At 39.0% G+C, this 21,442-nt stretch overlaps 1 protein-coding gene across 1 annotated transcript in view; it reads right to left on the reverse strand.

Moving 5' to 3' along the window:
• Window positions 1–19,044, reverse strand: part of ntsr1 (neurotensin receptor 1 (high affinity)) — an 87,539-nt gene extending 68,495 nt beyond the window's left edge. Inside the window, exon 1 of the mRNA XM_056449991.1 lies at window positions 18,272–19,044. Within this exon, the coding sequence (XP_056305966.1) occupies window positions 18,272–18,937 (666 nt within the window). The 5' untranslated portion in view covers window positions 18,938–19,044. The remainder of the gene's footprint in view (window positions 1–18,271) is intronic.
• Between the last annotated feature and the right edge of the window lie 2,398 nt (window positions 19,045–21,442).

Here is a 21,442-nt window from a genome sequence, read left to right on the forward strand (position 1 = left end):
AAACCATCATTATACAATGACTTGCCTGATTACCCTAGCCTGCCTAGTTAACCTAATTAACCTAGTTAAGCCTTTAAATGTCACTTTTAGTTGTATAGAAGTGTCTTGAAAAATATCTAGTTAAATATGTACAGTCATCATGGCAAAGATAAAATAAATCAGTTATTAGAATTGAGTTATGTTTAGAAATGTTAAAAACAGAAATTAGGGAAAAAATAACTAAATAACCGGGGGCTAATAATTCTGACTTCAACTGAATGTATAAAACGTATATATGTGCACATCTGGCAGAAAAAAAATATGAATATCATGGATAAATAAAAACACACAAAATATAACTCTTTCATTCCTGGTTGAGTTTAAAACCGATTGTTATGCTTGTGGTTGCAATCAACTTAAAAATGGCCAGTTGTGTTTTGATACAATTCAAACTGATTTAAATGATTGATCCGAGTTGACTGTATATTTTAATCCAGGACATATTATTAGTTCATATTTACCAAATGCAGTTATATGTGCAAAAGATTCTTAAAATAGATGTACAGTATGTTGTTGTGATTCGTGTTTAATTTCTTATCAATTACTTTTATATTGATGATTTCATTGATGTATACGCCATCTATAAATTCAAGCTTTATCTAGAAATGTCCAGAAAAATTACACTTGCATATCATATCTTCATCAAAGCTTTCTAGCAGGTACCTTTACTTAGGGAACAGTGCACATGCACACTCGAATAAGCAAAGAAATCATGTGGCAAATCAAATTCCACTCAAGTGTTTGCTTTAGAGGTCCCTGTTTTTATGTTCCTGCAGTCCTGTGGGTTATCTATGCCTTGACTTGCAGATGCTCACAATATGTGCACATTTAGTCTGAACCTGAAGTAGCCTACAGATTTCATAATGTTCCACACATACTAGAGTTGCATAATAACACAATTTATAAAAATAAAGTGATTAGGGTTGTGTATCAATAAAGATAATAAAGTAAAACAAATTCAATTATTTGCTAAATCAATTAATTGACTGAGAAAAGAACCCATATTAAGATTCAAACACATTAAATGAGAGATAAAAAGTGTATTTTCTTTTGTGGGTCAGTTCTTTCAGAGCAAGTGCACATTTACTCTTAAGTACTGTAAAGAATCTGAAGACTCAATGCAAAAAGGTTAGCAGGACAATCAAAGATATTTGATATAGAATTTTCTATTTGAAATTATCCATAAACTACTCAGGATTTCGTGGTTCATGACAAAATTGTATTTTCATCAAGATTATATAATAAAACAACATGTGATTTTTGGAATTGATCAGTGTCGCCACATACAGCTGAATTTTCCAGCCCAAAAGATGTCCAAAACCTGCCCAAACACACACACACCAATAAAAGCCCAAAATATTAGAGTAACATTTAATAAAATTTTAATATATTTAAATTGAAATTCACCTAGTTATTTTAACTGTCATATTTTTAACGAACACCAACAGTCACAGAACCACAACTTAACCGAATCACATCGAAACACTGCCCCCTCTCACCCACACACTGTACTTATCGTTGTGTAGATCCTAGGCGGAGGGTGAACAAACTCCAGGGTAAGGCTAGCATATGCGCTGCCCTTTAATGCATTTAAAAAGATTTGCGACCGACCAAGAAGAGGTTTTAACAAAAGCACCGCCTATCAACAAATGTCTATTATATTCAACACGCACATTAACTAAGTTTATTAAACTCACCCACTGATCTACACTACCGGTCAAATGTTTGGGGTCAGTTTATTTGTTTTTTATTATTTTTACTTTTATTTAAAAATCTAATTAAAATTATTCTGTTCATCAAGGCGGCATTTATTAAATATTTAAAAAATTGTTAAATACTTATTTATTAAATATTTATTTATTACTTACTGTATGCAGTTTCAAAGGAAATTATTACTCCTTGTTGCAGTGTAATATATTATTATACCCCTCTCGTAATACTCATATGTCGTTTTATTACTTATATCCTTGACCAGCAAATCAGAATAGTCCGCTGGCCAGCAGTTTTGGTTTGGTTTTCAGAGCAGCTGAGAACTCCAGTAATAAACAGCGCTCATCAGTGCAACATGCGGGGTTGGACAATTCCATTTCTGTGCGGAGGGGGACTTTAAATTTGATTGACAAACTTACAATAGCTAAAGTGTTGTGTTAATCATCAACATTAAATTACATTTATATTACTCCTTACACCTGTTACATATTTTCAATGCATTTTTTTCTTTGCTGCTATCTCCGTGGTCTCTGGCCAGGGGGAGGCTAAGCCTTCCCCAGCCTTACACACGCTCCACCTATGGTGTAGATTACACTACCCACTGTATTAGAGTATGTTTTACTTTCAAAATGGGGTATAAATTTGTCCCATTTGGCGTTTTAAATTCTTTGAAACATAATTAGGTGCTGCTTGTCAATCAGACATGCGTCCATGTCTGTTCTTGCTGTTAATTGCGGGAAAAAAAAGATTGATAAGTGTTATAATAAACTGCTGTGAGTTCAACTGCAGGAGCTGCGTGATGCGCATACATGCGAACGGGAGCCAGATTTGTTCGGGGAGCCAGATTTTGATACAACTTTCCTTCAACTTCTCTTGTGGGTGGGCCCATGTGGTTTGTGCTATGCACTGGTCACTACTAACTGAACGGTGTAGGAACACACGGTTATATTTTGTTAAATAAGTCGCATATAAATGTACATTTTAAAGCTGCCCAAATTTTGTCAACCCTCCTAAGCCACTTTTACCCGCAAAATCAAATTCAAAACCACCCAATCTGGCAACACTGGAATTTATGCTCATGATTAAATTTCATTTTTGAAATAGAAAATGAAGTTTATCAACCGTTTCTTAGATTTTGTTTCTAGATGTTCGAAATTATTTCCCCCCATTGCCCAAACTAATGCGTCTATGTGCACCTAAACTGGGGTGCACTTTCAAAAACCAACATTAGCCAACTAAGGTTGCAAGTTCCGTCGTTAAAAAACATAGTTTGTTGATTTAGTGTTTCCCAAATCCATCACTCCAACGAACATTCAAAAACTGCGTCTCAAACTTGTACGCTTGTAACTACACCTCTACAGCTGTAGTTAAGCATAGTTCCTGGTTGTGTTCTATTCCCAGTAATCCCCCCATGCCCTATTCATTTAGAACGTTCCAACATTTAAACTCTCAATATTTAAATAAAAAACATTATTTCTTAGGTGTAATTTGCAAAGTTTTTTACAGTTTAGTTTTAGCGATCTTCATATTGACAGTTGCGCTCCCTTCACAGTGCACTTTGAAAATATTTAACATTTTGAACGCAGCCGTGGCTCATGACGAAAGCTATAGGTGACCTATTATTTAAAAAGCGGAATTTACATTACAGTCACAGTCACACAAGGATGGTTATCTCTTTTAGTCAGTCCATCAACCACCAGAATATAATAGTTACTTCCCTTATTCATGGCATATGCATCCACAGAGAAGAGAAACGTCCATAGGAGAAGAGAGACATCCACGGAAGAAGGCAAGTGGGGGAGAAGGTGAGGTGAACCATCCGACTTCAATTCCAGCCAATGAGTGACTGGAATAGGTGAGTTTATATTAGGCATGGGCTGGTATAAGATTCTGACAGTATGATAACCTTGGATAAAAATATCACGGTTTCACGGTATCACACTGTTGTGCTCACTGCTCTAAAATAAATTCTTTTTAAATGTCTGGGTAAAAAAAACAAGACGTTTTTCGCCTTTGAAAACAATATATTCTATTTTTTTAAGATTTATGATATTTTGGAGCAGTAAACATGTCAGGCTATATAATTCAAATGAATCATTGACTTCTGCTGTCTTCATTAGCTTCAAAACAATCTTTCTTTACAATTTAAAAGGCATCTTTGGATATTTTTTGTTCTGCTGGAGATACTGTTCTAAAAACAACAAAACAAATGTAAATAGATTGATCTTACACATACTGAAATATTTGTCAGGTTTTGTTGCTCAATGTGTCACTCCAGTCAGCACCTGTTACCTTTGGTTGGCATTTTTAACATGTTGAATCAATGTTATGTTTGGTTTGTGAGCATTCTTTATTTTTTATATTCCACTTATATTCCACTTATAACTCAGAAACATACTTTAAATTAAATGTATGTATTTTTTATGCATTCAATATATGCATTTTTCTCTGAAGTGTTTTCTACCCTTGTTAAATGCTAATTTCAAAATTATAATTCTGATGGAGTTTCATGAAATTGCTTGTGCAGGCCTCATAATTAAATTAAATTCCCTCTTATCTCAGATAACAGGACTTTTAAAATTGTGGCAAATGCATTTTGAGGTGCAAAACAGATCATCTGCCTTTTTCATTTTTGTTTTTATCATCAATGGTTCTCTAAGCCAACTCGCTCAGTAGAGCAACTGATCCCACAAGTCATGCACATCAAGCGAAAAAAACCCAGAGATGATGGAAATACAACAGAGAGGAGAGGTACTTATGAACAGATGATAAGCAGACTAATGAAGCAACAGGCACAGTAGTGTGTGTTAATAAAACACAGTTGTAGCACTGTAATAGTTTATTCAAATGAGCTCTTTGTGCCTTGTACACATTCGTTCTAGTCGAGCACTGTTTGATTTAACCAATTAATGACCCTTAGAGGCGCTAATGAGGTAATTAGCTAAATCCTGGGCTACAACCTGAAAGTGTGGCCCTTAAGGGATATGAGTAACTTTAATTCATATTTGTTCACTTCACATAGCAGGACATTGTGTGGATTAGTGAGATTTTTGTCAGCACACTGTTTGTTTATACAGTATTTGTGCATCCTTCTTTTGTTTTCTATTTTCATAATCTTATTTTTATTTATTTGCTAATTTTAAAGATTGTTTTTTAATAAAAGAAGGTTGCTAAAACATGGTCAGTAAATCTGACATGTTCCTTTTTTATTGCACTGAACAGTGCTTTTCTTTAAAGAAAAATACAGTTTTTAAAGACAAATAAAAACTCTTTCATGTTGTATCAAACCTGTATGATTTACTATAAGCCAACATCATGAAATACATTTTATATGAAAGAATTATTTATTCATTTACTTTTTGGCTTAGTCCCTTTATTAATCAGGGGTCGCCACAGTGAAATAAACCGCCAACTTATCCAGCATATGTTTCATGCAGCAGATGCCCTTCCAGCTGCAACCCATCACTGGGAGACACCCATAAACTCTCATTCACACACATATACTATGGACAATTTAGCTTACCTAATTCACTTAAACCACATGTCTTTGGACTTGTGGGGGAAACCGGAGTACAGTGAACTGGAATAGGTGAACTGTGAACACAGGGAGAACATGCAAACTCCACACAGAAATATTAACTGACTGAGGCAAGTCTCGAATCAGCGATCTTCTTGCTGTGAGGCTACAGCACTAGCAGCTGCCCACCGCGCCGCCTGAATTAATTATTTATTCATTTATTCAAGTTCCTTTTGCTTAGTCCTTTATTAATCAGGGGTCGCCACAGCGGAATAAACCACCAACTATATATGTTTTACACAGCGGATGCCCTTCCAGCCTCACCCCAGTACTGGGAAACACCCATACAGGACTTGAACCAGCAACCTTCTTGCTGTGAGTCAACAGTGCTAACCACAGAGCCTATGAAGATTTCATTTAGGCATTTACTCACATACAAATACACACACATTGTGTATTGAGTCATTCTTATGGCTTATTTTTACAGCACATGTATAACCTTTTCTGGATTGTATGGGGAAAGAAATATTACTCGAAGGACAGAAACTGCTCATGCTTCCAAAAAATATTTTGCTAAAAAAGATTATTATGGGTCTAGAACATCATGAAGATTTAAAAAACGTGTTTTGGTTGATTTATACAATTTAATAAAAATGTATTAAGTATGAGTATTTGGTACTTTGCTCTTTTAAAAAGATTCTGAAATTGAGTTTTCATAGGGGTGCCTCAAACATAATCTATGAATCTCCTTCACAAATTCAGTTAAATTCAGTTAAATAATCGAGATTAGTGGCATCACACTGGTACAGTGAGTAGGACAATCGCCTCACAGCAAAAAGGTCTCTGGTTCAAGCCTCGGCTGGATCAGTTGGCATTTATGTGTGGAGTTTGCATGTTCTTGCCGTGTTCATGTGGGTTTCCTCCGGGTGTTTCCCCCACAGTCCAAACACATTCGATATAGGTGAATTTAATAAGCTAAATTGGCTGTAGTGTGTGAATGCAAGTTTGTATGGATGTTTCCCAGTGTTGGGTTGCGGCTGGAAGGGTATCTGCTGCGTAAAACATGTGCTGGATAAGTTGCCGGTTCATTCCGCTGTGGTGACCCCTGATTAATAAAGGGAATAAGCTGAAAAGAAAATGAATGAATGAATGAATAATCCAGATTGTTTTGATTTTGTAAAATGCCAATAACTTTTAGTTGTAAGAGTAATTCTGCATCCAGATAGATTAAAGTTAAGCCTACTTTGCTCAGTTATATCAATGAGCAAACAGTTTAAACATGCTTTCAATTCCTTGCAGAAATATATTCATAGTCAAAAATACTACACCATCACAATAGTCAAACATCAGATCAACTCATTGTTTTTTTTTTTTGTTGTTGTTGTTTTTTTGTGACAAAAGAGCTAGCAGTACCCATGATGTAAGGCCCAAAAAACTTGTCAACACTTTGTCTATTTCTATGTCATTTACTGACTGAAAGTTAACATGTTGAAAGTATACTTTGCCTTCTTTCTTTTGGCTAGGATTTCATCCCTCCTCCTCTTTTTGACGAAATCTCTGCTGCGCTTTCTTTTATCTTTCCGTCTGTCAGTAGCTGCTGCCCTGATGTCTGTGAAGGTGTCTGGAGTAAAGACAGCTCCTTTGATTGCTTTGAAGGACTTTGACTGTATAATTCACACTTTGGACATGATGTTGGACAAAAAGAATAACACACCTTGTCGCTAAGGTCCACTGAGGATTAACTCAAAGTGCAATTGACTGATGTTTTACAGATTCAAGAAAGTCTGCTTTCAGTTGACAATAACTTCATAACTCCTTCATTTAAGCACACAAAATGACAAACTCTTTGGCTATGTTTTCCTGGCTGACCACAGATTGAAAAGAAATATATGCTGATCAGTAACTCATAAATAGTGTTTTATTTATTTTTTTTCTTTCCCTAGAAAATTAGTCCTATATGATATTGCACACTTGTCTGGAAAACCCTGCATAAATCCAAAGAATGGACCAAACAAACTGCTCTCTGTCTTATGTCTTACTCTCTGCCGCAGACATACCAGTCAGTAAAGTACATTGTGAACTTTTAGTACTCTGTGAACATAGACATCATGTCATCTCTCCCTAGCTTATTCCTGTGCTCACTGACTTGTGTCATCTTACATTTATTTCCGGTTCTGCTCAGAAACAAATATATTTTTGTGGGGGCAGACATGGGCTAGTTTTGACATGATTTTTGTTGGTTGCACTGTGTCTCAAATTAATAATTATATTATCTATAAACAATAATATTAAGAAAAAAAAGAAGAAAAATAAACAAAATATATCTCCAAAAATAAGATTTACAAATGGCACTTTCTTATGGTAAAGGATGACCAAAATGAGGGCAACAGTGAAAATAAAACAGTCAAAATATTAAACAGTGCATGTACTTGTTAAAAAAATACTTATTACTTATTGTTTCATGCTCCAACCATTCTTTAAAAATAGAACTAAATAATTGGTCCCATTTTATATTTGGTAGCCTTAAAAAATAGGTACTTAAATCAATGTCTACTGTAGGTAAATCCAGTTTTTCATTATCTGGCGCTTTTAAGGGTGTGTTAAGGTTTTAGGGATGGGTCAACAGTGTAATTGTAAACTCATTTATATGAATGAATAATTTATTAATTTTCCTTTGGCTTAGTTATTTATTTATCAGGAGTTGCCACGGCGGAATGAACTACCAACTATTCCAGCATATGTTTTACGCAACAAATGCCTTTCCAGGTTGTCAGATGCCTCTCCTGTGCGTGCGCAAACACACACACACACACACACACACACACACACACACACACACACACACACACACACACACCCACACAGATTATGCCCATTTAGTTTCTCCAATTCACTCATACCGAATGTCTTGGGACTGTGGGGGAAACTGGAGCACCCAGAGGAAACCCATACAAATGGGAGAACATGCAAACTCCACACAGAAATGGCAACAGGCCCAGCCAGGTCTCGAACCAGTGACTTGCTTGCTGTGAGGCAACAGTACTCAGCACTGAGCCACCATGCCGCCCATGAAGATTAGGGTGTTAGGGATGGGACAACAGTGTAATTATAAATACAATTACAGAAATTGATCTCAGATATAATTACATAATATAAGATATAAAAACATGTATTTCATGCTGTAAAACATGGATTTCAATTTCATTTGTTTCACTTAATTTTTAAATGAATTAGTTTTGTTTACCTTGTATTAATGAATTACCTTACTTATTAGAAACCTTTAGAAATATGTTTTTGAGAAAAATTGGTGTGGTCAATACTTAGTTTATCCACTGTATGTGCAGTTGAAGTCAGAATTATTAGCCCCCTATTTTAATTTTCTTTTCTTTTTTAAATATTTCCCAAATGATCTTTAACAGAGCAAGGAAATTTTCACAGTATGTCTGATAATATTATATATATATAATATATATGTTATGAAGCGGACAGGAGACAGAGGTAAGGAAACGTTAGGGTGTTTATTAAATGACAACAAGGAGCACATGAAGGATAGCCAGGAGGATCAGGAATGATGTTGGGGTCTTTTCCTCCGTGGCTGGGTAACAGGAATACACGAGGATGGACAGCACACACCAGATACAGCTGACAGAGGATGACACAGACTTGGAAGGACTGGAAGACAGGACGATTCGGGAGGACCAGGAAGACTAGGAGGAATACAAAGAGAACAGGTAAGTAAATCGTTTGTTTTAGCTGAGGATGACTACGCTGAGTGGTCGCTCAGTTGTCCGCTTTCGTCGAGACGAGCCCGGACAATGAGCGACTGGAGTGCTGTGCTTTTATCTGGTGCTCGTGAATGTGATGCAGCTGTGTGCTCATTAGAAGTCAGGTGATGGTGATCTTCGTGAGTGGGGGTCGTGAGAGCCTGACCAATCCATGACAGTACCCCCCTCCCCAGGGCCCGCTCCTGAGGGCCGACACCTCCGACGCCGTGGTGGTCTCCCTCTGCCTCTAGGCGCTGGGAACTCAGGGTGGCTCTCATGAAACTCCACCATGAGACTAGGATCGAGAATATCAGCTCTGGGAACCCATGTCCTTTCTTCGGGGCCGTACCCTTCCCAGTCCACCAGGTACTCCAACTGGCCACCACGACGTCGGGAACGCAAGATCTCCTTCACTGCGTAGACGGCTCCTTCTTCTAGGAGCAGTGGAGGAGGGGGTTCCTCTTCGTGGTCAGGCTCTGTGGAGGGAAGAACAGGATCGTGATAGGGTTTCAGGAGTGATACGTGGAATGTAGGGTGAATACGGTAGTGAGAGGGTAATTGTAGTTTGTAGGTGACGGGGTTAACCTGTTCCACGATGGTGAAGGGACCAACAAATCGGGGACTTAACTTGCGAGAGGGCAGTCGCATGCGTATGTCCCGGGTGGATAGCCACACCTTTTGTCCGGGTGTGTATCTGGGTTCTTCAGACCTTCTCCTATCGGCGGTTACCTTGCTTCGACGGACTGCCCTCTGCAGATGTTGATGAGCCTCGTCCCAGACTCGCTCGCTCTCCCGGAACCAGTGATCCACTGCGGGGACATCAGATGGTTCGCCATCCCAGGGAAAGAGCGGTGGTTGGAAGCCCAGGACGCACTGGAATGGCGTGAGTCCGGTGGAGGGTTGCCGCAGTGAATTTTGGGCATATTCTGCCCAGCCCAAATACTGGCTCCAGGAGTTCTGGTGACCACTGCAGAAGGTCCTCAGGAACCGTCCCACCTCCTGAATCTTCCTCTCTGTCTGCCCGTTGGTTTGGGGATGATATCCAGAAGAGAGGCTGACGGCCACACCTAGGAGCTTGAAGAAGGCTTTCCATAGACGTGAGATGAACTGTGGACCTCTGTCCGACACAATATCTTCTGGAATACCAAATGACCTGAAGACTTGATTAAAGATATTGTCGGCAGTTTCAAAGGCTGTGGGAAGACCTTTCAGAGGGATTAGTTTGACAAACTTTGAGAATCTATCTACTATGACTAGAATACAGGTATTACCTTCTGACGAAGGGAGGTCAGTGATAAAGTCCACTCCTAGGTGTGACCAGGGACGGTTCGGAATCGGCAAGGGATGGAGCTTTCCAGCGGGTAGATGACGTGGGCTCTTGGATTGGGCACAGTCCTTACAGCCCTGAACATATTGCCTCACATCCCTTGCCATGTTTGGCCACCAGAATCGTTGGGATACTAGCGAGAGAGTATTGTTGATCCCTGGATGTCCAGTGCCTAGCGAGGTATGTAAGGAGTGGATCAGATCTACCCGGTGTTCAGGTGGTATGAACTGCCGATGAGGAGGGCATCCCGGCGGAGCAGGGGCTTCCGGAGTGGCAACGACTGGAGGAGCGTTCCAGGTGATCGGACAAATGGAGATGTGTTCGGGAAGAATCTTCGTTGGGAGTTCTTCATGATCGTGATGCTCGTGTAAACGAGAGAGAGCGTCTGCTCTTAGATTCTTGGGTCCTGGACGATAGGAAATGGAGAAATCAAAACGTGAGAAGAAAAGTGACCATCTGGCTTGACGTGGACATAGTCTCTTGGCCTCTTTGATGTATTGGAGGTTTTTGTGATCTGTGATCACCTGGAACGGATGTTTGGCTCCCTCCAACCAGTGACGCCACTCCTCCAAGGCTAGCTTGATTGCTAGAAGCTCCCTGTCTCCTATGCTGTAATTCTGCTCCGCCGGGCTCAACTTCCGAGAGAAATAGGCACAGGGATGCAGTCGGGGCGGTGTATCATGATGTTGAGATAATACTGCCCCGACGCCGGTGGTGGATGCGTCCACTTCCACCACGAAAGGAAGATTTGGGTCAGGATGAGTCAGGAGTGGGGCCCTTGTGAACTCCTTCTTAAGAAGGCGGAAGGTTGCGGCTGCTTCTTTGGTCCACTCCAGTCCTTTGGGTTTACCCTTGAGGAGATTAGTGAGAGGTGATGTAATCCTGCTGTAGTCCTTGATAAACCGTCTATAAAAGTTAGCAAACCCAAGAAACCTCTGGAGCTCCTTAATGGAAGTGGGTTCTGACCAGGATAGAACAGCCTCAATTTTCTTCCCATCCATACGTATACCGGTTTGGTCAATGATGTATCCCAAGAAATGAATCGACTTCTGGTGGAATGAGCATTTCTCCGCTTTGAGGTAGAGGTGATGTTCTCTCAATGTGTGTAGGACCTCCGCAACGTGTTGGCGATGTTCGGCCTCACTCCGGGAGTAAATGAGGATGTCATCTATGTACACTATTACACAGTGGTGAAGAAACTCCCGGAGGACTTCATGAATGAAGTTTTGGAATACGGAGGGGGCGTTGACCAGACCGTAAGGCATGACCTCATATTCATAGTGGCCAGTAGGGGTCACGAATGCTGTCTTCCATTGGTCCCCCTCACGTATTCTTATCAGATTATACGCGCTGCGGAGGTCCAATTTAGTGAAGACTTTAGCTTCTCGGAGCTGTTCCAAAGCGGCTGGTACCAGAGGAAGGGGATATCGGTATTTTACTGTACCGTTATTTAGGACCCTGTAGTCGATGCATGGACGCAGCCCTCCGTCCTTCTTGGCCACAAAGAAGAAGCTTGAGGCGGCTGGTGATTTTGAGTGACGTATGTACCCCTGACTCAGAGCTTCCCTTATGTAATCTTCCATTGCCTGATTCTCTGGAAGCGAGAGCGGGTAGATCCTACCTCTTGGCAACTGGGCATCTGGAACTAGGTCGATCGCGCAGTCCCATGGCCGATGCGGCGGTAGCTGGGAAGCTCTCTTGGGGCAGAAGACATCATGAAAGGAGCTGTACTCCTTAGGAATGTGGATAGACTGCTTCTCAGGAGGGCTCTCGACCGATGTTGCAAACAAAGAAATGGGGTTCCGACCTTGAAGAGGGAGATTTGGAAAACAGGCAGGTGTACATCCAGATCCCCATTTCTTTATCTCTCCTGTGCCCCAAGAGATGATGGGATCGTGCTTCACCAGCCACGGGCGCCCTAGAATGATGTCCATATTTGCACCCTCCAGAACCAGAAATTGAATCCTCTCTTGATGTAACAACCCCACTTGAAGAAGGATGTCTTCGCATTGTCTATGGATACGGGTCGAAGATCGAGTGCACTGGGTTATCGGTTGTATCTGGTATATATGCGAGGACGCCTCAGTACGGAGGTGGAGTTGACGACAGAGGGATTGGGAGATGAAGTTCCCTGCTGACCCGGAGTCGATGAGGGCTGTGACAAGGAGAGAAATAGAGGCAGTAGTTATTTGTACGGTGGTAGTAAGTGGTTTACATTGTTCAATATTCGTACTGAATACACTCACTGAAGTCCGAATGGGACGAAGGGGACACTCCATACGGGTGTGTCCACTGACACCGCAGTATAGACACAGACCCCGGGTCAGCCTCCTCTGTCGTTCCGCTGATGTCAGTCTTCCAGACTCTATTATCATGGGTTCTGGTTCTGGAGAGGCTGTTGACTCAGGCGATTGGAGGAGTGCAGACGAGGGGGTGATGGTGTCCTGTTGATAGGAACGGAGACGATCGGAACATCGGAGAGAATGTTGGATGAATCTCTCCAGACCCATTGTATCATCTAATGTGGCCAGTTGGATTCGGAGAGTGGGTTCCAAGCCGAGCCGGTACGTGGTCAACAACGATCTCTCATTCCATCCACTTGCAGCTGCTAGAGTGCGAAACCGGAGAGCATATTCCTGTGTAGATAGAGTACCTTGCTTTAGATGATACAGCTGCTCTCCAGCGGCTACTTCCCCATCAGAACGTCCAAACACCTCTTTGAAATACTCCGTGAAGGTAGTGATGGAATTCATGACCGGCCCGGCTTGGTTCCAGATCGTCTCAGCCCATTTAAGTGCAGGTCCAGAGAGTAGAGATACGATGTAGGCGATCTTCGACTTATCTGTGGGATATAGAGAAGGTTGCATTTCGAATATGAGGGAACATTGTAACAGAAAACCATTGCACTCCCCCGCTCCGCCTGAGTAGGGCGCTGGTCGGGCCATGGGACTGGAAGGAAGGGCCGAAGAAGAAACTGTGGAGGCGGAAGTGCTCGGTGCTGGTGGTGCGTTGGAAAGTGGAGCTGGTGGCTGTAGAATCCGCTTCAACTGGTCCACCAGCTCTTGAAGGTGATCGGGGGTGCTCATGTTGTCGTCGTTAATGGTCCGGGCTTCTGTTATGAAGCGGACAGGAGACAGAGGTAAGGAAACGTTAGGGTGTTTATTAAATGACAACAAGGAGCACATGAAGGATAGCCAGGAGGATCAGGAATGATGTTGGGGTCTTTTCCTCCGTGGCTGGGTAACAGGAATACACGAGGATGGACAGCACACACCAGATACAGCTGACAGAGGATGACACAGACTTGGAAGGACTGGAAGACAGGACGATTCGGGAGGACCAGGAAGACTAGGAGGAATACAAAGAGAACAGGTAAGTAAATCGTTTGTTTTAGCTGAGGATGACTACGCTGAGTGGTCGCTCAGTTGTCCGCTTTCGTCGAGACGAGCCCGGACAATGAGCGACTGGAGTGCTGTGCTTTTATCTGGTGCTCGTGAATGTGATGCAGCTGTGTGCTCATTAGAAGTCAGGTGATGGTGATCTTCGTGAGTGGGGGTCGTGAGAGCCTGACCAATCCATGACAATATATAATTTTTCTTCTGGAGAAAGTCTTATTTGTTTTATTTCAGCTAGAATAAAAGCAGTTCTTAATTTTTTTATGAACATTTTAAGGTCAAAATTATTAGCCACTTACTAATACAATAACTTGCCTAATTAACCTAATTAATCTAATTAAGCCTTTAAATGTCACTTTAAGCTGAATACTAGCGTCTTGTAAAAAATAATAAATAAATAAATAAATTATATTTATATATATATATATATATATATATATATATATATATATATATATATATATATATATATATATATATATATATATATATATATATATATATAAATGTTTGAATATGTATGTATTGTACTACGTGTACAGAAAGTTAGAAGTACAACATTTGTTTGCGTTATAATTACTATAACCTTATTACTGATATTATAACCTTACTACCATCCTTGCTGAATAAAATCAACTTGTTTTAAATTCCATTTACTTAGATACACACTTTTGACTTTAATAATAACAATAATAATAATAATAATAATAATAATAATAATAATAATAATAATAATAATAATAATAATAATAATAATAATGCTTAAACAGACCTATGTGTTTTACCTTCTGTAAAAAAGTGCTAGAAACTAGTTATAACCCCTGATTATTATATCAAATTTGGAAAGAGCCAACCCATGAAATGTAACCAAAAATTAATTGTACCAACTAATTTTATTTTAAAATGAACAAAACATTTGTGACCTTTCTATTTTCCAATATTAAATTTGGCATGCTATTTAATCTACCGCTCAGCCATGAAATCTATTTGCTATTTGTTTCCACCCCCACTGGTGTTTTTTGCAGGTGTTCTGTTCTGTTGACTCCAGAAAGCTGTGCTTCATGAATGGTGTTGTGCAGTTGAAAGTGTCAGAAGCTGAAAACTTTGACTCAACCAATCTTCTCTCCTTTTTATGGCAAGAAGAGCTCTAAACACATGCCAGAACGCAGTGCCAGACCAATATCAGCTATCAGCTACATATCCTCGCCAGCATCACCGCCTGCTGCTATATATATGTCAGTCTCATTTTATTTGTATATTTGTGTCCATGCACTTTCAAGTGCAGCACAGGATTAGTTGCAGGCGCAGAATGTGCAATAAGAAAGATCACAACAACAAACAGAAGAGGGCGAAGCATTAGAAAGGTGAAGCGCAACAGTACAGATCATATTCAGATTCCTATTCAGCAAACATTACCAAACAGAAAGCCTTCAGAAAACATACATATTTATGTCAGTTTACACTTCTTGGGTTGAGGTTAAACCACATCTCCAAAAAAGTAATATAAGACCATTTACGTTTTCTTTCTGCAATCGTTCTGTGCCCCACAGGGCACTCAAATACCAGGTATTGCTATAGAAATATACAACACTGAATCATATTTTATATTTCTGTATATGAAAGAGGACAGCTTGGGGTTTTCTGTGGTAACCAATTTGCCATGATCGAAACATGATAAACTGTTTGTACTGTAGCAAACAGCTATGATTGCAAAAATCTTTCTTTTGGCTGGAGGATCTCAGGATGATACACACACTCAGCAATGACTGACTGAACCAATTCATCCCTTATCCGTTCAGTCTTTATTCTTTCTCTCTTTGCACCACTTGGGTTTTTTTCTGCATGTTTGTTTGTGTGTGCCTATATACTACCTGACAAAAGTCTAGTCACCAATCCAAGTTTTAGGAACAACAAATAATAACTTGACTTATAGTTGATCATTTGGCATCAGAAGTGGCTTATATGAAAGGCAAAGACTTCTAGATTACGCTTATTTTACCAAAATAAAATATGATCATGCCTTGATATTTAATTATTTAATTAATTTAATTATTTTCTCACTTGACAGAAATAATATACAGTTTAGAATATAAAGGCATGGTGCAGTGGAAAAAGAATGAATATTATGTATGACTCCCATGAGCTTGGAGGACTGCATCCATACATCTCTGCAATGACTCAAATAACTTATTAATAAATCTCTAGGAATGGCAAAGAAAGTGTTCTTGCAGGACTCCCAGAGTTCATCAAGAGTCTTTGGATTCATCTCCAATGCCTCCTCCTTCATCTTACCCCAGTCATGCTCAATAATGTTCATGTCTGGTGACTGGGCTGGCCAATCCTGGAGCACCTTGACCTTCTTTGCTTTCAGAAACTTTGATGTGGAGGCTGAAGTATGAGAAGGAGCTCTATCCTGCCGAAGAATTTGCCCTTTCCTGTGATTTATAGTGTAATGGGCAGAACAAATGTCTTGATCCCTCAGACTGTTGATGTTACCATCCACTTTGCAGATCTCTCACATGCCCCAGTACTGAATGTAACCCCAAACCATGATTTTTCCTTCACCAAACTTGACTGATTTCTAAGAGAATCTTGGGTCTATGCAGGTTCCAATAGGTCTTCTGCAGTATTTGTGATGATTGGAATGCAGTTCAACAGATGATTCATCAGAAAAATCAACCTTCTGCCACATTTCCAAATGATCAACTAGAAGTCAAGTTATTATTTGTTGCTAATACAACTGGCATCGACGACAAGACTTTTGTCAGGTAGTATGTACTCCTTTTCTATTTTACAGTAATGCAGAGTGCTCTCTCAGATTCAGATTGTGACTCATTAAATGAGTCCGCTATGCTATAGGTATAATTATCATCAATCATTTCAAGAGTCAAATGCTGTAATATTATGCCATTTAGAATTAAGTATAATTTTGATGTATTTATAGCATCTTGTGTTCGAACGCCAATGGTGTGCTTGTGATTTACTCTCATCCTGTGTGTATTTTCTGTTTTTGTTCTGAATGTACAGAGTTATAAATCTGAGCGTTAAAAGCAGAAGACCTCCTGTCCTTGTAAATGGATTGTGTTCCAGTCTAAATTAGATTCACTGGTGTAATAGAAAAGAATAAGGTAGGCGCAAGGTTTAGGCTGCAAGGACAATTTTCCAAGAATCAAAGCATAATGTCTGCATTTCCAGCCAATCAGGATTTACTTTAGGCCACCGTGAGTGCATTCCATTTTGGAAAGATAACAAACCTTTATTTTTGAAATCCTGACATCCTTATATAATTGATTAAAACGTACATTTACAAGAGTGGTTAAATTCATTAGAATCAATGATTTGTTTTGACATTCATGACCAACAGTGCTTACAACAAAATCAATAAGAACCCTACTGCTCCTCATTTTAATGGGTTTGAATAATCAAGACATCACCAACTCATTTGCAATTCCAAAATAATCAAACAGGCATAATGCATGTTAAATAATGTAACCCCTGATTATGTCCTTCAGAAAAACAAACACAATACAATGCTAAATGTTTTCAGTATGACTCAATCAAGCCGAATGCATTAGGTTGAACGCTTCAGATCCTTATTTAAGAAGAAATACAGTAGCTTCTTAAGGTAAAAGCTCAGCCTGTCAGCCTGTTTTGTTCATTCCAGTAGTACCTTCACTCTGACACCTATTGGGCTTCAGCTCATGCTGCTTGTTTGGGTCTTCTATTTCAATCAGCATGTCTGGACTTGATGACATTTTGTCAACTTGGACTTGTTTTGTTGAATTTTGTTTTCATTTCGGATTTGTACAGCACATGACACACATGATCCATGCTGATTTTAGACAAGGCTGTTTACTCAGAATTCATTACAAGAAATTATTGTCTTACTACATATTTTTGTCTTATTTTCAGGAATAAATACCTAAAGCTTCTTAAATAATGTATTTAGAAAAATAAAATCTAAACTAAGTGAGTAGGTATATGATTAAAACAAGAAAAACTGGCATTTTTGTTAACTAGAAATTTTTTTATTAACTTTTTATGTAACTTTGTTTTCCAAATCAACATATCTTAATATTTTATAATAACTTTATAATATATAATTCTATTATATTTTATTATAGAAATGGTGCACATTTGTTTTATTTTACATAGCATTTTTCGGTTGTTTGCTTTGTAAATTGTCTAAAAGGCCTGAAAGCGTTATTCTTTACTGTACATACATATATTAGCATAAAGATTATTTACATTTAAAAAATATTTAATATTTGCACATATAATACAAACAGTAAGACAAATTTTAAATGCATATTTAAATGTAGTTTTATGTATTATTTAGTACATATTAACTTTTTTTAAACAATGCCGTTATTAGTTAAATCAGCATGAAAATGTTAGGTTACGCAACAGGTTGCGTCCCTATATACCGCATGCGTAATAAAGCCAACACAACACCATCGTAGCTATTATGTTGAAATGTAAAGACATTTTCACCCCTGAAAACATAAACAGCGCTTACCTGTAGGACGGTTTTAGCAGTTATCGAGGATACGATGGTGGTGCATATATATTCATCGTTCATCAGTTGCTGTCCCATAGTGAAGAGCATCGGAGTGGCGAGGAAAAATGAGGCGATCCACATGGCGCTGATGAGTTTCTTGGTGCGGCTCCGCGACATGATGCTCTTCGCCTTGAACGGGTGACAGATGGCCATAAAGCGCTCCACGCTCAGGCTGGCGATGTTGAACGCCGTCGCATACGAGCAGCCGTCCCGGAGAAAGTAGTAGCCTTTACATACAGCCTCCCCAAAAGCCCACGGGTGGTGCACCCAGATGAAGTTGTATAACTCAATAGGCATGCAAAGGACCAGGATGAGCAGGTCGGATATGGCCAGGCTCGCCAGGTGATAGTGCACCGTGCTCTGGAGGTTTTGGAGAGATTTCTTGGTGAGAAGTGTGTAAAGGGTGATCGAGTTTCCCAAGCACCCAATTAAAAACAACACCACGTAAATCACAGTGACCAAAACTTTAGAATAGATGTCTGTATTCACGTCCAAATCTTCCTCGGATATGCTCTCTGTTTCGTTGTCCAGAAATGTCTGGGACCGGTTCGCCGAAGAGAGAAGTTTCTGCGCCAAGAAGCGCAGGTCTAAGTTGCGTTTTGACAGAGTACTATTAACCTCCATGACAGTCTTTAAGCATCAACACTTACCAATAAATCGCAAATTAAACGCGAAGTGTGCCAGATTTGTACTTGAGCTGTGCGTAAAGCTGCGGTGGTCACTGCTGCGAACTAACTCTCAAAGGTCTGCACAAGCGCACCGTTCAGCCGCTTTTATATGATGAGGAGGCGTACAGACGCGAACCTTGAGCAGTGACGCAGTGCCATTCAACGATTGGTGTATTTCTAGTTATTAATATTTTTTTTCTGTGAGGCAGTGCTGTAACCTTGGACATATGAATTGCCTCAGTTTTCAGTGCTTTATCTGAAATGTCTTGATTTTGAAAAATAAAAATAAAAAATAATAATATCTTGAAATATGTGGGATGCTGAATTCACATTTTTTTTGCCAGTGTAAACCTTTATCATTATGATCTAGCTTTCCAACTGCATTTTTTTTTTTTTTTTTTGCGATTTCTACTCCATTTTATGCTGTTTCTGTATTTTTCCACGAGGGATTGATTTAAAAAATGACTACTAGCTGTCAATTTTGCATTATATAATATATAGCATTATATCACAGTAATGTGTGTTTGAGTATTTATTAACCCTTGAGCAATGCAAGATCAGGATGACTATAGATTTTTGGGCTGAAGATTTTTAGCTGAAACCATTTGGTGATTCATAAAACATAACACACTCCAAAAATGTCTGCTTAACACCCATATTTCACACGTGATCAAATTACATTGTGGGACCTTGATCTCTGCTACACGTCTGATATATACATATATGAGTTTTGTGATAACAAACTGACTTGTATTAACATTTTCAGCAGTTTTAAGCAATATAATATATAAAAAGTAACAGAAATAACTCTGTGTAAAATTATACACAAAGGAAAAATAAAAGATTTCTGTCATTTTTAGTTGGTCTCAAACACATATACAGGATCAAATTAGAAGCCTAACTGATCTGAAATTTGTTTAGATAAAATAATCAAGACATATTAATCTAATAACTACACACATGTCAGCAAGTGCCAGCGTAATTAATGACCCACACATTTAAACAGTGTGATATGTTCAAAGGTTAATAGCATTTAATGTTACACAATAACAGTCTATCAAAGCGTCATTATGGGTCAAGCCTGTCAGGAATCAAGGGAATACAGTAAATGGTGATGAATGATCATAAAAGGACATTTGCTGTCAGGCTGTTCTCAGTCTTGTGATCTCTTTTGTCATAACTCCATCTCTTGTCTCCAGAATAATGGTTTCTGAATGGGATTAATGAATCTCTTCAACAGCTTTCTCATTCTGGCTGTCGTGAAGAGGACGAAGAAGATAAGACCATTCTTAATGTGCTTCATCACATCTTCATTAGTAGTCACATTATGGAAATCATACTTTTATGTATGGCCATTTTTAAAAAGCTTTAGTATGACACAGTGTGTTTTATTTCAATACTTTACTTGCATACTCTAATACTGCAATTAAACAAACAAGTATGTTAATGTAATCTATTCTTGGTACAGTTCGTTGTCTTGGAATTATAAGGTTCTATCTGTGTTCCAAATGATTTTGAGCAATTGAGCTTCAAAGCTTTTGCATTTCATATAGCAAACAATACATGTGTAAAAGTTCTGTTTCATTCAAGCATGACAGAGACCCTAAAAGTACTCTAAATGTAAATTGTCAAAATTCTCTTAAATTTGCAAATTGGGGTAAAAAAACAGGGCAAATGCAGATAGGTCCTTCTAATTCTAAAAAGTCATTTTCCACTTCGAATTATAAGGTTCTGTCTGGCAGATAATTAACTAAAGCTAAACAGCTCCACAAGTCCTGAACCATGCAAGCCAGTGGTGACAGCGGCGAGGAACAAACTTCACCAATTGACGATAGTGAAGGAAAAAAAAAAAACCTTGAGAGAAACCAGGCTCAGTTGGGCACAACCATTTCTCCTCTGGGCAAACTTTTTTTAGAGAGCAAACTTTTTTTAGAGAGCTAGCCATGCAGAGGCTGGAGAACGCTGGTTGTTCAACATGTAAAAGCTGCAGGTGGGAGAGGTCATCGGCTGATATACAGGCTCTCCACTCCTCCATGACCACCACAGCAGCTGCTCAGGTGATGGCCTGGTCCAGGATTATGGAAACCTCGGGAATAATAAAAACTGACTAATATAAGTGCAGATGCCATTCAAATTATAACACCTTTTGGGAAGTGTTCCCAGCTTCGGTTACCCTAAACAATGCAGACTAATTATCAATATATATATATATATATAATCATTTAGAGGATTTGGATTTTAAAAGCATTTGTGTTTTATGTGTATGCTAATGCAAAGAGATGTGTTTTTAATCTAGTTTTAAATTAACAGAGTGTGTCTCCTTCTCGAACTGTGCTAGGAAGGCTGTATCAGAGTTTAGGTGCCAGATATGAGAAAGATCTACCACCTACAGTTGATTTAATTAATATGTTAATATTTATTGTTGTAATTAAGACCCCATGAATTAAATTATTTATTTGCC

This window comes from Danio aesculapii, chromosome 23 (assembly GCF_903798145.1).
Source record: "Danio aesculapii chromosome 23, fDanAes4.1, whole genome shotgun sequence".
Classification (NCBI taxonomy): Eukaryota; Metazoa; Chordata; class Actinopteri; order Cypriniformes; family Danionidae; genus Danio; species Danio aesculapii.